Consider the following 12,871-nt stretch of genomic DNA (forward strand, 5'->3'; position numbering starts at 1 on the left):
AGGGTGAGTTATATAGAGGGCGACGATATCCGGAAGTATAATAATACTATCTATTAAATCTATTTAAACAAAGCTTCTAGGTCGAATTCACCATTAACCTTTGTGACCACACCGTCTTCGGTGACAATACCGTCAATTAAATCATGAGGAGTGATATCAAAAGATGGGTTCCATACTTCAATACCCGGTGCTGCAACACCAACTTTACCACTAACAGCATAACCTTTTTCATTTCTTACAACTTCATTAGTAGTAAGATCAATAACACCACCACTGACATTTTGCAATTCATTAGCTGGTCTTTGTTCCACAACGATGTCATCACCATGTTGAGTTTTAAGATCAATTGTAGTCTTTGGCGCAACAACCAAGAATTTGATACCAAATGGTTTGCAGATTAAGGCCAATTGATAAGTACCGATTTTGTTTGCAGTATCACCATTCTTAACAATTCTATCAGCTCCAACGACACATGCCTTAATTGGAGGTTTTGATGGATCTTTATTCAATGATGAAATTAAATAAGTAACCATTGAATCAGTGACTAGTGTTGAAGGGATTTTTTCATAAACTAATTCGTAAGCAGTTAATCTAGCACCTTGGTTATACGGTCTAGTTTCCAATGGGTATACACGTGAAAATTTAGCAGTTGTAGTCTTAATTTTTTTGGTAGCTGGCTCATCTTCATTGATTGTTGTATTGAATTGTTCTGCATGTTTCCATAACGATCTAACAACACCCAAGGCTGTACCATAACCACTTGTAGCTAGTGAACCAGTATTACAAATTGTCAAAACGCTGAAATCACCTTCAAAATTTTCTTTGGCTAAATGTTCCAAGATCCAATCTTTACCATTTTCACCCAATTTAACGTTATTAGTGTAATCATCATCGATTAAATCACAGCCAAACTTCAAGATTTGTGGGTAAAGTTCATCAATTGTGGATGCGCTTGTGGATTTAATAATTTCAATAACTTCATTAACAGCATTTGATAGATTAACAGCAGTTGGTCTACTTGTTACCAAATATTCCAATCTCTGAATTAATTGAGATTTAAAGTTGTTGAAATCTTTCAAATCATAAAATGATTGACCATTAAATTTATCACCAAGAAAGATATTAAGCTCCACGAGGATCGATAAAGTACCGACAATAGCTATAGCTGGAGCACCTCTAACTTGCATTTTTTTGATGACATCGTGGGCATCAGCGATGGTGTTGATGGTGATGTATTCGGTGGCATAGGGAAGCAAAAGTTGGTCCAATATGGAGAGTGAGATGGTCTCTCTATCAAATTTGATCGCTTGAAGGGACATTTAATTGGGTGGTTGGTAAGAGTCTTTAATGTTTAAAGATTCAAGTCGTTTTCTTTTAACATGTTGACTTTAGCATTTCTCGAGAAAAAAAATAAAGTATGGCTCTGCTCCAACTTCTAACCATGGATAGACTTCAAACTTCAATACCCTACAAAAAGAATCAATGGGCTCAAATACCAAAATAAAGAAGGCTCAATCACACAGTCATACACACAGAATGCTTTTTACACCATCATCGTACACTAAATCTCAATCGTCTTATAACGTTGAAATTTGTCATAGTTAACGGGGTTTAATCCAAATTTGGCTCCACAGTCGATCGGCAGATAAAGTACCCTAAAAACATATAAAGGAGTGATAAAGGAAGCCCAAATGAACTTCTGATAAAATGCTTCTCTCAAGTCAATTGAATTGATTATATTGGACAATGTCTGACCTCAAGTTGAATAATCCCACTTCAACCAATTCAAAGTTCAAAAGACACCTTTTAGGTGCTTTAATGATCTTATCTTTGATAAGTTATTCAATTTATACCCATATTTCATGTTTCAACGAGACTGCTATTGAAATTCCACCAAACCCATACGCTAATATCAAACCATTACGTCCAAGTGATTCAAAGAAGGCTCATTTCATCTACACAGACCCTGAATTCAGAAACAAATCACTAGAAACATATCAAGGTATTTTACAAATCCCAACAGAAGTTTATGATTTTACTCAAAGACCAGAAATTGATATTTCAGGATGGGAACCTTTTTTAAAATTACATGAATATCTTGAAGAGACATTTCCGTTGGTGTTTAAACATTTAAAAGTGGAAAAAATTAATAAACTTGGATTGATTGTTACGTATCAAGGTTCTGATTCCTCATTACCCCCATTATTATTAACTGCTCACCAGGATGTTGTCCCTGTTGATACTGATACTTTGAAAAGTTGGAAATACCCACCTTATTCAGCACATTTTGATGGTCAATTCGTTTGGGCTAGGGGTTCTGCTGATACTAAAAATTTATTATCAGGTATTTTTGAAACTTTTGAAGAATTGTTAAAAGATGGGGTTAAGCCTAAAAGAACCATTATATTTGCAGGTGGTTATGATGAAGAAGCTATTGGAAGGTATGATGGTGCTGTCTCATTAAGTTCGTTCCTAGAGGAAAGATATGGTCATAAATCCTTCTATGGTCTAGTTGATGAAGGTGGTAGTGTTTCGAAATTTGGAGATTCATGGATTGCAACTCCATCCATTGGTGAAAAGGGTTATTTAGATATTTATATTGAGCTCTTCGTTCCAGGTGGGCATTCATCAATCCCACCAGATCACACTTCAATTGGAATTGTTGGTGAATTGACTACATTGATTGAATCTAACCCATATCCTTCAGTTTTGACACTTGATAATCCTATTTTGGATTTGTTAAGAACCGTTGGTGAGACTTCAAATGAGTTAGATGATTCTATCAGATATGATTATATCCATGCTAAATTTGATGAAGGCGCCCTTAAGAGAACATTGGAAAGATTGACTAAAGAAAAGGGAACAAAATACTTGGTTCGCACAAGTCAAGCTATTGATATCATTCAAGCAGGTGTTAAAATCAATGCTTTACCTGAAGTGTTGACATTGGGAATCAATCATAGAATCTCATTGGAACTAACCGCTGATGAAATCATTCATAACGTTGTGGGTCATGTTGAAAAAATTGCTAAAAAGCATAACCTGGGCTTAACGTGGAATAATAGTGAAGTTATTCTTGATACTACAGATGAAGGTCATTTCAATGTTTATTCAGTGCAAGCTTTGGATCCATCACCTTTATCAACCACAAATGATAAGACTTGGGATGTCTTTGCAAGTAGTATCAAACATACTTATGATGATATTGTGTTCAAAAGTTCAAATGACACAATTTCAGTGGCACCTTCTTTGGTTGGTGGTTATACGGACGCTTCAAGATATTGGCCTTTAACAGACCACGTTTACAGATTCATTGCAGCTACAGGAGCTGGTTATGATATTCATGCGATCAATGAACGCTTTGAATTTGATAGTCATTTACAAACCATTGCGTTTTTGTATGATTATATCTTGAACGTTAACGAGTATGATAGTTGAATTTGAATCATAGGAATCTACTAGTTTTAGATCATAAATAAAAACTCCATTTGTATCAAAAAAATCAATCTAAATATTCTATAATAAATATCTATTTGTCCAAGACTTTAACTTCATTGTCGATGAAGGTCTTTTCATATGGACCAGAAACTGGAGTACCAAAGACGATTTGAGCTTGAACAGACCAAGATTTTGGAACTCTATCACCTAAAGCAGCTTGAACATAACCATTGTAATGTTGTAAATGACCACCTAAACCAATTTCTTGTAAAGCGGCCCAAGTGTTGATTTGAGCAGCACCGTTAGCAGTAGTGGCCCAGATTGGGAAGTATGGAGCATAAATGGCGAAATCAGTTTGGAATTTCTTGACGGTTTCTTCTTCATCAAAGAAAATAATTGAACCATAAGCTTCATCTTTTGCAGAAATTGGTCTTTTTTTACCAGATTCATTTTCAATGGCATCAGCAACTGAACCCCATATTTGTTTGTGTAATTCACCAGTGACAATAACAGCTCTGACGGTTTGAGAGTTGAATGAAGTTGGAGTGTGTTTGACGATTTGTTGAACGATGCTTTGAACTTGGTCAACAGTGACACCTTCTGGTAAAGTGTTTTGTAAAGCGTAATGGGTACGTCGAGAAGTGATGGTTTTCAAGAATTGAGACATTGTGAGTTGTATGATATGGATCAACAGACAGACTACATCTTTCAACAGAGGAAATGGATGTGTATTTATATTTGCAAACTGTGGACGCATTGATTAGAAAGATGCACCTGAGTTTCACCGTTTCACGTACTGAAAAGTTGACAAATAATCTGACTAAAACATTTCAAATCTGAGCCTCGGACATGTATGGCGTCTAGTTTAGGCAGACAACTCCGTGTGGATACATAGATATTAACTAGTGTACAATAGTGATACGTTAGTAATTTGATTTATAATACAGGTTGGATTGTTCATGGTGTTGTGTCAAAAGATATACCCGATCACTGTCGCTTCTATAGTGAAGTGTATATTCAATTGGCTGTTTTAAGTTTAGTCAACTAAAGAAACAGCTCTTGGGCGAGTCAAGGGCATGAGCAGCCGCTTCCGTCTACAATCAATTGACTTACTACAACTAGCTCAAGCGTAGCACCATAATTCCAATCTGAATCCCTCCCTGGCTTTACCATCCTCTTACACCACCTCTTCTGCTACGCGACTCTCTAATTGGCCAGTTTGAATATCTTCTTTATCATGTGCAGGAAAAATTAATTCTCTTGTTGGACGCAATCAAAAAAAAAAAATTATTGTTCATCGACAAATGTTGAAAACCCTTCGATCAAGTACAACTCGTCAATTCTTGAAATCAATAACAACTTTGAAGATGTCTGCCGAATTAACTCACCCAACTATCAAGGACGGATGGTTCAGAGAAATCTCTGACACCATGTGGCCAGGTCAAGCAATGGCTCTACGTGTTAAGAAAATTCTCCACGTTGAACAATCAAAATATCAAGATGTTTTAGTCTTTGAATCAACTGATTATGGTAATGTTTTAGTCTTGGATAACGTTATTCAAGCCACTGAAAGAGATGAATTCTCTTACCAAGAAATGATTACCCATTTGGCCATGAACTCTCACCCAAACCCAAAGAAAGTCCTTGTCATCGGTGGTGGTGACGGTGGTGTCTTGAGAGAAGTTATCAAACATGAATCTGTTGAAGAAGCTGTTTTGTGTGACATTGATGAAGCCGTTATTAGAGTTTCCAAAGAATACTTGCCAGAAATGTCTGCTTCTTACAAACATCCAAAAGTCAAAACTCATATTGGTGATGGTTTCAAATTCTTGGATGATTACAAAAACACTTTTGATGTTATCATCACTGACTCTTCAGATCCAGAAGGTCCAGCTGAATCTCTATTCCAAAAACCTTACTTCCAATTGTTGAAAGAAGCCCTAACTGAAAAAGGTGTTATTACCACTCAAGCTGAAAACATTTGGTTACACATGAAAATCATCACTGATTTGAAAAAAGCTTGTAAAGAAGTCTTCCCAGTTGCTGAATATGCCTACACCACTATTCCAACTTACCCATCTGGTCAAATTGGGTTCATGGTTTGTTCAAAAGATGCTAATGCTAATGTTAAAACTCCATTGCGTTCAATCTCTGAAGAACAAGAAGCTAAACTATACAGATACTACAACAAGGCAATCCATTCAGCTTCATTTGTCCTACCGACATGGGCTGCTAAAGCTTTAGAATAGATTTTAAATTCGATTTAATTTCCCTTGGATGTGATTGAAAAATATTGTAGTGCCCAATACCATCTTTGATTTTTCACATCTTCAAAAATGTAAACAAAAAAGCCTACATCAAAGATTCTAATACACACCAGCTTCTTCAATGCCCGAAAGAATAGTTGGAATAGCAGGCGGTGGGTATGAAGCTGCTATTTGCGACTTACTACCAGCAAATAAAGACAGATCCACACTAGTCCACACGCTCATTAATGCATATGGTTTAGATTCTTATTGTGAACCAATTACAGTACGACAAGCTACAAAAGAAGAATTGACCAAATTTCATGATAGCTCTTATGTCAATTATGTTTTGAGGAGAAGGAAATCAATAGATGAAGGACTGCCTTCAAACCTACACTCTAAATTGGGGAAATATCAAATTGGACAAGATGGTTCAGATTCAGATTCAGATCAAAGCGATGATTCAGATCAAGAATCAGATTCAAATGACACTTTACTAAGTTATGGATTGTTATATGACTGTCCGGTATTTCCATACATGCCACAATATATCACAACAGTAGCTGGCTCTACAATATCTGCTGCTAAATACTTGACAAAACCTCGTGAAGAACAAATCCAACGCGTTGCAATCAATTGGAATGGTGGTCGTCACCATGCCAAAAGGGCAAGGGCGTCAGGTTTTTGCTATGTTAATGATATAGTGCTCGGTATATTGGAACTCAGGAAGAGATATGAAAAAGTTATGTATATTGATCTTGATTTACATCATGGTGATGGTGTGGAGACCGCTTTCAAATTTTCTGATAAAGTATTGACGTTTTCAATCCATAGAAAAGATGTTGGGTTTTTTCCGGGGACTGGTGAATTAGATGATGTTGGGAAGGGGAAAGGTTCTGGTTACTGTTTCAATGTTCCTATAAGGCATGGTTTGAATGATGGCTCGCTGGAGAAAGTCTTAGATGGTTGTTTGATGCCAACAATTCAAAAATTCAATCCCGGGTGTATTGTGGTACAGTGTGGTGTTGATGGATTAAGTAGTGATGAGCATCAAGAATGGAATCTTACTATAAAAGGTTTTGGAAAAGAAGTTGCTAAGATTCTTGATGTCGGGAAACCAACACTATTGTTGGGAGGAGGTGGATATGAACATAGGCAAGTTGCTAGATGTTGGACATACCTAACAGATATCGCATTAGGAAAAGATACAGTGTTTGATTTAATACCTGAACATGATAAATCAGATGTTTATGAAGATGAAAATTACGAGTTTTGGAATATTCCATCAAAGAACATGATTGATGAAAATGACGATGAATATATTGAGATGCTTAAAGATGCTATAACGGGGAGAATTAATTCATGGTAAACGATCACCGAACTTAGATTTCCAATTAGGATTCCATCTATCTGCACTTTTCAATACTGCACCTTTCTTCAAAGTTTCATAATAACTTTCATCTTTGAATAGTTTTTCCAAGCTGTTGAACATTTCATTTGAATCCTTAACAGATAACCCATTCACACCTTCAGTCACAAGTTCTGGTAATGCAGGGAAACCAAGTGCAATAACAGGAACACCACAACCAAACATATCAACAACCTTCATTGGTAAATCAATCCCGCTTGACGAAGTGTGTAAAGAAACACCAACATCCGCAGTAGCTAATATCTTTGGATAATCTTCAGCTGTCAACCATGCATTTAATACATCAATTTTTTTGAAATCTGCATCTTGAACTTTTTGTAAAAATTCATTCTTCATTGGCCCTTTACCTGTGATGATAACTTTCAATTTAGGCAGAGTAGATTGGGTATCATATTTCCTTAAAGCGTCAATCAAGATGTTGAAATCTTCATCAGGTGTAAAAGAAGTGGAACTGATCAATACTTTATCAGTTGATGCGTCAAATTTTGCAAATAAATTAGGATGTTTTGAAATGACATCTTGTCTCTCATCAATTGTCAAAGGTTTGAACTGTTCAGCTGCCTTATCATACAAGACAATGATTCTTTTCTTTTCAACACCACATTGCTTTTGTAAAAATTTACGCATAGCATCTGTCACTGTTAGATTGATATCAGCAAATGAAGCCAATAACTTTTCATAAATTCTTGAAATTGCCACAAATGGATGAGTTGGTGCTAATTTGATTTGAAGGATACTAAACCCCAAGTTATGCCAGTCAATAATTAACTTTGTTCTTGTAAGGTACTTATAAACAACTGCAATATATAATGTTGGAATTGAAGGAGGGTTTTGAACCAATAGATAGTTTGCACCTCTCAATTCAAACAATAATTTTGATATATTAATTATTTGTCCCAGCACTTTCAACACACCAAAAACAATGAAAGGTAAATTATGAGTGTTCCTTATGATTTTGATTTCATTGATACTAACATTTTCATTCTCAGTCAAATCGATTGGTGGTGCTTCTTCTAAATAACCACACAAATCAACACTATACCCCTTATCAGCAAAGCTTCTGGCATGGTAGCAGATTCTAGGAGAGTGCCCCAAGTCACCAAGCACAAATATTATTACCCTTTTCTTTGTGGACACGTTACCATAAATGTAAGGTAGCACAACATAGGTCAGCACTGGGAGCAGGAAGTACAGCCCGATTAAATACCAAACCCAGGTTGGATAGTCCAGGTAGTTGACAAACTGGACAACTTTGGCGTAGATGAAGCCAGCAATTGGGATGTTCACTATCGACACCATTGCAGTCCACTTCCAATAAGCCAATGTCTCTATTTTCTTCACCAAATTTAGTGTATTGTGAGCCTTGAATCGTGATGATTTGTTGATGTTTTTGCGTGTCAATAGCAAGAATTTGATGCTACGTCAAGAAAAACATTTTTCTTTCGTGAAAACGACAATTACTTGTTTACACTTAAGGCACTCGCAATACAACACGCAACAATCACTCCAAAAAGCATCACAATGGTGAGTATCATGGGCTATAGAATTGATTGGAATTGATGGGTAATGGATTCATAACATTTGACGCCATAGCTGCTGTTAATGCTGGTGTTTTATGAGCATATTACACGTCTCTTCATTCCCTAGACTGTTTTTTTTTTTGGATGGCGATTCACCAACAACAAGCTGACCAGGAGCATGGGTTTATCAACAATTCCGATCTTGTTTTTGAAAGTATCAATACTAATGGTTCAAATAGGCCTCTGAAAAATTGACTGAAGAACAAATTGCTGAATTCAAAGAAGCTTTCGCTCTATTCGATAAAGATCAAGATGGTCGTATTTCAGGTACCGAATTATCAACTGTCATGAGATCATTAGGATTCTGTCCTTCTGAATCAGAAGTCACCGATATGATGAATGAAATAGATGTCAATGGTGACCACCAAATTGAATTTAGTGAATTTTTAGCCTTAATGAGCAGGTGAGTATAAACTTTTACGTTGGTTTAATCCGATGATGCCAGCAAAAAAAAACACAGGCGGAACATTTATTAACATCCATGAAAGACAATTGAAAACAAATGATTCAGAACAAGAATTACTAGAAGCTTTTAAAGTGTTTGATAAAGTAAGTGGCTGATATATTTTTCCTTTTCATGGATTTATCAATACTAATCTATTTATAGAACGGTGATGGTGTAATTTCAGCAGCTGAATTAAAACATGTTTTAACTTCAATTGGTGAAAAATTAACAGATAAAGAAGTTGATCAAATGATTAACGAAATAAGTGATGGTTCAGGTGAAATTGATATCAAACAATTTGCTGCTCTTTTGTCCAAATAATGATTTAAAACTTATTATTTGCATATTTTGGAACCCTCTTTTTTTTATTTTACTGTTTTACTTGATTTTTAATCTCTTTCTTACTTTTTACGTTAGAAAACAATATAATTTTGTTGTCTACAATTATGCCCAACTTGATGATCCCTTTTAAATACTAGAAATAAAGCTTTTTGTTAGACGCATATCAATTATTTGTGTGTTTAGTTTGTTGTCATACGATGTATACCAAGTGTGTGTTTTTTTAAATGATTGTAAAATTCATGATATCTATTCTCAACTATTAACTTCTATGGAAACGATCATTTTCTTTAGGAACCGCATTCTTTAGATATCGTTTAAATGGATTTTCTTCTTCTTCCTCATCTTCATCCTTCTTTGTAGCTCCTATATCACTTTTACTAACATTACTATTAACTCTGGTGGCTTCAACTTTATCCTTATTTTTTTGAGGTAATTCAGAAACAACTTTTGAAAAATCATTAGCCAAAGCAGAGTTAGCTTGGAAGCTCGGTTTCTTTTTTGGAATAGCTGGTGGTGATGACTTCTTTTCAGGTAATGAAATTTGTGGTTTCTTAGCTGCAATAGGTGGTGGTGTTTTCTTTGTGACATTAATACCTGATGGTTTTGGAGCTAAAGGTGGTGGAGCCTTCTTTGATTTAGCCTCCTCATCTGTAGCACTAATATTTGACGGTTTAGGTTTCAATGGAGGTGGTTGTTTCTTTGGTTTTGTTGACTCTTCAGATTCTGAACGATGTGGTGCCGGTGGTGGTAATGAGAATGAAGAAGCTGCTGAAATTGGAGCTGGAGTTGGAACTGGACGTTCTGGTTTAACATTGTGTGAATTCGTGGCACCATCCTGAGTTCTTCTAAAAGGTTTTGGCGGTGGAGCAAATTGATTCAAAACAGATTGAGGAGCAACAGGTTCAGTTGACGCTGGTGTCTCTGCATTTTGATGAGGAGTGTAGGGTGGAGGTGGAGCTTCATTGTTTTCATGTTCATGTGAAGAAGGAATTGGCGTTGGAACAACACTTGACCTATCTCTTGAAGGTGGTGCAGGTGATGCATTGGCTGGGCTTCTTGCTGGTGGAGCTGGAGGAACAGGTCTTGAAGAACCTGTACCAGTTTTGGAAACAGCGCTTGGTTTCTTGTGATGTTCAGCTGGTGTTGTGCCACGAGGTCTTGGAGGAGGCGCAAATTTGACATCAATTTTGTAATCATAAGAACCAGCTATACCACGATGGACCTCTTCATTCTTTTCACTTTCCAATTTATCACTGGTTGTTTTTCTTGGTGGTAACGATGTGCCACTTTTGGCTGATCCACCAGTTAATTGAGGTGACTTTATAGATGGACTTACAGCTTGGTGTCTTGGAGGAACTGGAAGCTTAGAAAGATCTGGAGACTGAATTGATGGCGAGGCTGGACCGATCTGTTGTGCAGTAGCTTGGGTGTTTATAGCGCCTGGAATCGGTGCTTGTACTGGTTGCCGAATTGAAGCTGGACCTTGTGCTGGTGCTTCATTTTGTACTGGAGGTGGAGCAACTGGTGCTCTTGTATAGGTTCTTGGACCTGGAAGAGGAGGTGGTGCAGTTGAAGTTTCAACAGTATTCGTGCTTGTAGCTGATGAGCCAGTATCTGCCGCTTTGACTGGCACCGCACCTTGATAGTATGGATTTTTCAAATCTAATGGAGGAGCTGTACTATCAGCTGGCTGAACTTCAACAACTTTCTGTTCTGTGTATTGCTGAACAGGCTGTTGTTGTGGTGGTTGCTGTCCACCAGGTTGAAGTGATTGTTGAAGCTGTTGTTGCAATTGCTGTTGGAATGATTGTTGAGGTTGTTCTTGCTGAGTTACTTGTGGGACTGGTTGAATAGGCTGCGTTTGTTGTTGGTAGCCTGGTTGAACAGGAATTTGCTGGTTAGGTTGAGCATACTGCTGAACAGGCTGTTGAACAGGCGCTTGAACATTTTGCTGATATTGTTGAACATTTTGCTGAGGCTGCTGCTGCTGCTGCTGCTGTTCTTGTGGATTTGGATTAGCCTGGCTCTGTTGAGCAGCTGCAAAACTTGAGGCAAATTTACCAGCAAAATTCATAGCTTGTTTTCCATTAATGGAATAAGCTGGCAACTGAATGTTCTGACCTGATATTTGAAGTTGGCTCGCAGGAATTTGAATGTTTCCTGAACTTTTTTCATCACTTGTAGATGATCTTGATGGAACTTGAGGAACTTGAGGAATAGCCCTTTGTTGATATTGAGGAGCTTGTTGAGGAACCTGTTGAGGAACCTGTTGAGGAACCTGTTGAGGAACCTGTTGAGGAACCTGTTGCGGAATCTGTTGAGAAATCTGTTGAGGAGCTTGCTGACATTGCTGCTGTGGTACTTGTTGATTAATCAATTGACCTGTTGTAGGATCATATTGATTATTTTGAGGAGCCACATTGACATAAGCTGTATTTTGCTGATATTGAGCTTCGATTGGCACAGTCTGTTGATATTGTACTTGACCCACTTGGCCCTGTTGATACACAGGAGGTTGACCAGGAGTTGGAATCGGTCTCTCTTGAGCCTGTGTTTGTGTAAACTGGATAGCTTGTCCTGTGTTGGGATCATACTGAGTTGCTTGAGCTGTTGTAGCCAATTGAGCTGTAGGTGGTGTCTTCGATTTACTTGTGTATTGATTTTGACCTGGCTTCAATGGTGGCGCTGGAAAACTATCAGCTTTCGCTAATGCAGTTATTGGCCTGGACTCTCCAAAGTCTGGTGATTGTTTCCCTTTAAACATATTGTTAGTTAACATTCTTTAGTACAACAATCATTTTACTCACCATCTTCAGAACCTCCTTGTTGCCTTGTAATATTGGAATTTCTTTGATTCTGAACTGCATTGTAGCCTGTCTTTCCAACAAACTTTGCTCCTCTATAACTATATTTACCAGCAGCTTTAGCACCTTTGAAAATACTTTCTTTATTGTTATCCCAAAAGTCACTCATTATATGGCTTGATCTCCTTAACCTTGGTAAAGATTTTGTGGTTCAATTCTATGGCTTGTCCTTGAAGAATTTATTAGAGTATGTTAAGTCGTTCTTTTTGAATTGGATGAAGTATTCTGAGGCTATGTGTTCTTAAACGATGATCAATGGTTCAAGAATCAAAACTCACGACTAGTTCATTTCTTGAGCCTTCATTTTCTCTCCAAAGGCTAAATCGCAAGGTGCTATGCTTTCGCGAAATTATTGGTTTTTCAATGTTTACGTGAAACCAGAAAACATATAAACGCGTTGAAATCACTCAAGTCGATGCCCCAAACATAATGTCGTTCTTTGATAGCAATTTGAAGTTATTCAAATCCAATGATATTGTTATAGATTTTAGCTCAAAGAGACTGGCTCACAATTTAAAGATATTGGT

At 37.0% G+C, this 12,871-nt stretch overlaps 7 protein-coding genes across 7 annotated transcripts; 3 read left to right on the top strand and 4 right to left on the bottom strand.

Moving 5' to 3' along the window:
• Positions 1-59: 59 nt before the first annotated feature.
• On the bottom strand, positions 60-1,319 carry MRI1 (S-methyl-5-thioribose-1-phosphate isomerase MRI1; the record flags this gene model as incomplete). Its single annotated transcript, XM_019181278.1, has 1 exon — positions 60-1,319. One exon carries the CDS (start codon positions 1,317-1,319, stop codon positions 60-62), a length of 1,260 nt encoding a protein of 419 aa, XP_019041708.1.
• Positions 1,320-1,818: 499 nt separating this feature from the next.
• Positions 1,819-3,438, top strand: WICANDRAFT_82524 (M20 family metallopeptidase; the record flags this gene model as incomplete). The annotated part of the gene is made up of 1 exon (XM_019185391.1): positions 1,819-3,438. The coding sequence occupies one exon, from the start codon at positions 1,819-1,821 to the stop codon at positions 3,436-3,438; it is 1,620 nt and encodes a 539-aa protein (XP_019041709.1).
• Positions 3,439-3,467: 29 nt separating this feature from the next.
• WICANDRAFT_88118 (uncharacterized protein) lies at positions 3,468-4,547 on the bottom strand. Its single transcript, XM_019186137.1, has one exon. The coding sequence runs from the start codon at positions 4,103-4,105 to the stop codon at positions 3,530-3,532; it is 576 nt and encodes a 191-aa protein (XP_019041710.1). The 5' UTR covers positions 4,106-4,547; the 3' UTR covers positions 3,468-3,529.
• A 258-nt stretch (positions 4,548-4,805) lies between these two features.
• SPE3 (spermidine synthase) lies at positions 4,806-5,687 on the top strand (the record flags this gene model as incomplete). The annotated part of the gene is made up of 1 exon (XM_019183016.1): positions 4,806-5,687. The coding sequence occupies one exon, from the start codon at positions 4,806-4,808 to the stop codon at positions 5,685-5,687; it is 882 nt and encodes a 293-aa protein (XP_019041711.1).
• Positions 5,688-6,771: 1,084 nt separating this feature from the next.
• ALG1 (chitobiosyldiphosphodolichol beta-1,4 mannosyltransferase) lies at positions 6,772-8,629 on the bottom strand. Its single transcript, XM_019186673.1, has one exon. The coding sequence runs from the start codon at positions 8,410-8,412 to the stop codon at positions 7,045-7,047; it is 1,368 nt and encodes a 455-aa protein (XP_019041712.1). The 5' UTR covers positions 8,413-8,629; the 3' UTR covers positions 6,772-7,044.
• Positions 8,630-8,634: 5 nt separating this feature from the next.
• On the top strand, positions 8,635-9,459 carry CMD1 (calmodulin; the record flags this gene model as incomplete). Its single annotated transcript, XM_019184432.1, has 4 exons — positions 8,635-8,637; positions 8,873-9,096; positions 9,182-9,242; positions 9,301-9,459. 4 exons carry the CDS (start codon positions 8,635-8,637, stop codon positions 9,457-9,459), a joined length of 447 nt encoding a protein of 148 aa, XP_019041713.1.
• Positions 9,460-9,739: 280 nt separating this feature from the next.
• Positions 9,740-12,453, bottom strand: AIM3 (Aim3p; the record flags this gene model as incomplete). The annotated part of the gene is made up of 2 exons (XM_019183017.1): positions 9,740-12,234; positions 12,288-12,453. 2 exons carry the CDS (start codon positions 12,451-12,453, stop codon positions 9,740-9,742), a joined length of 2,661 nt encoding a protein of 886 aa, XP_019041714.1.
• Positions 12,454-12,871: the final 418 nt, after the last annotated feature.

Source organism: Wickerhamomyces anomalus (assembly GCF_001661255.1).
Source record: "Wickerhamomyces anomalus NRRL Y-366-8 unplaced genomic scaffold WICANscaffold_1, whole genome shotgun sequence".
Lineage (NCBI taxonomy): Eukaryota > Fungi > Ascomycota > Saccharomycetes > Phaffomycetales > Wickerhamomycetaceae > Hansenula > Hansenula anomala.

Bases quoted from the DNA above. Each gene is read 5' to 3' on its own strand.
- ALG1 (XM_019186673.1), bottom strand. From the start codon at position 8,412: ATGGTGTCGATAGTGAACATCCCAATTGCTGGCTTCATCTACGCCAAA.
- WICANDRAFT_88118 (XM_019186137.1), bottom strand. From the start codon at position 4,105: ATGTCTCAATTCTTGAAAACCATCACTTCTCGACGTACCCATTACGCT.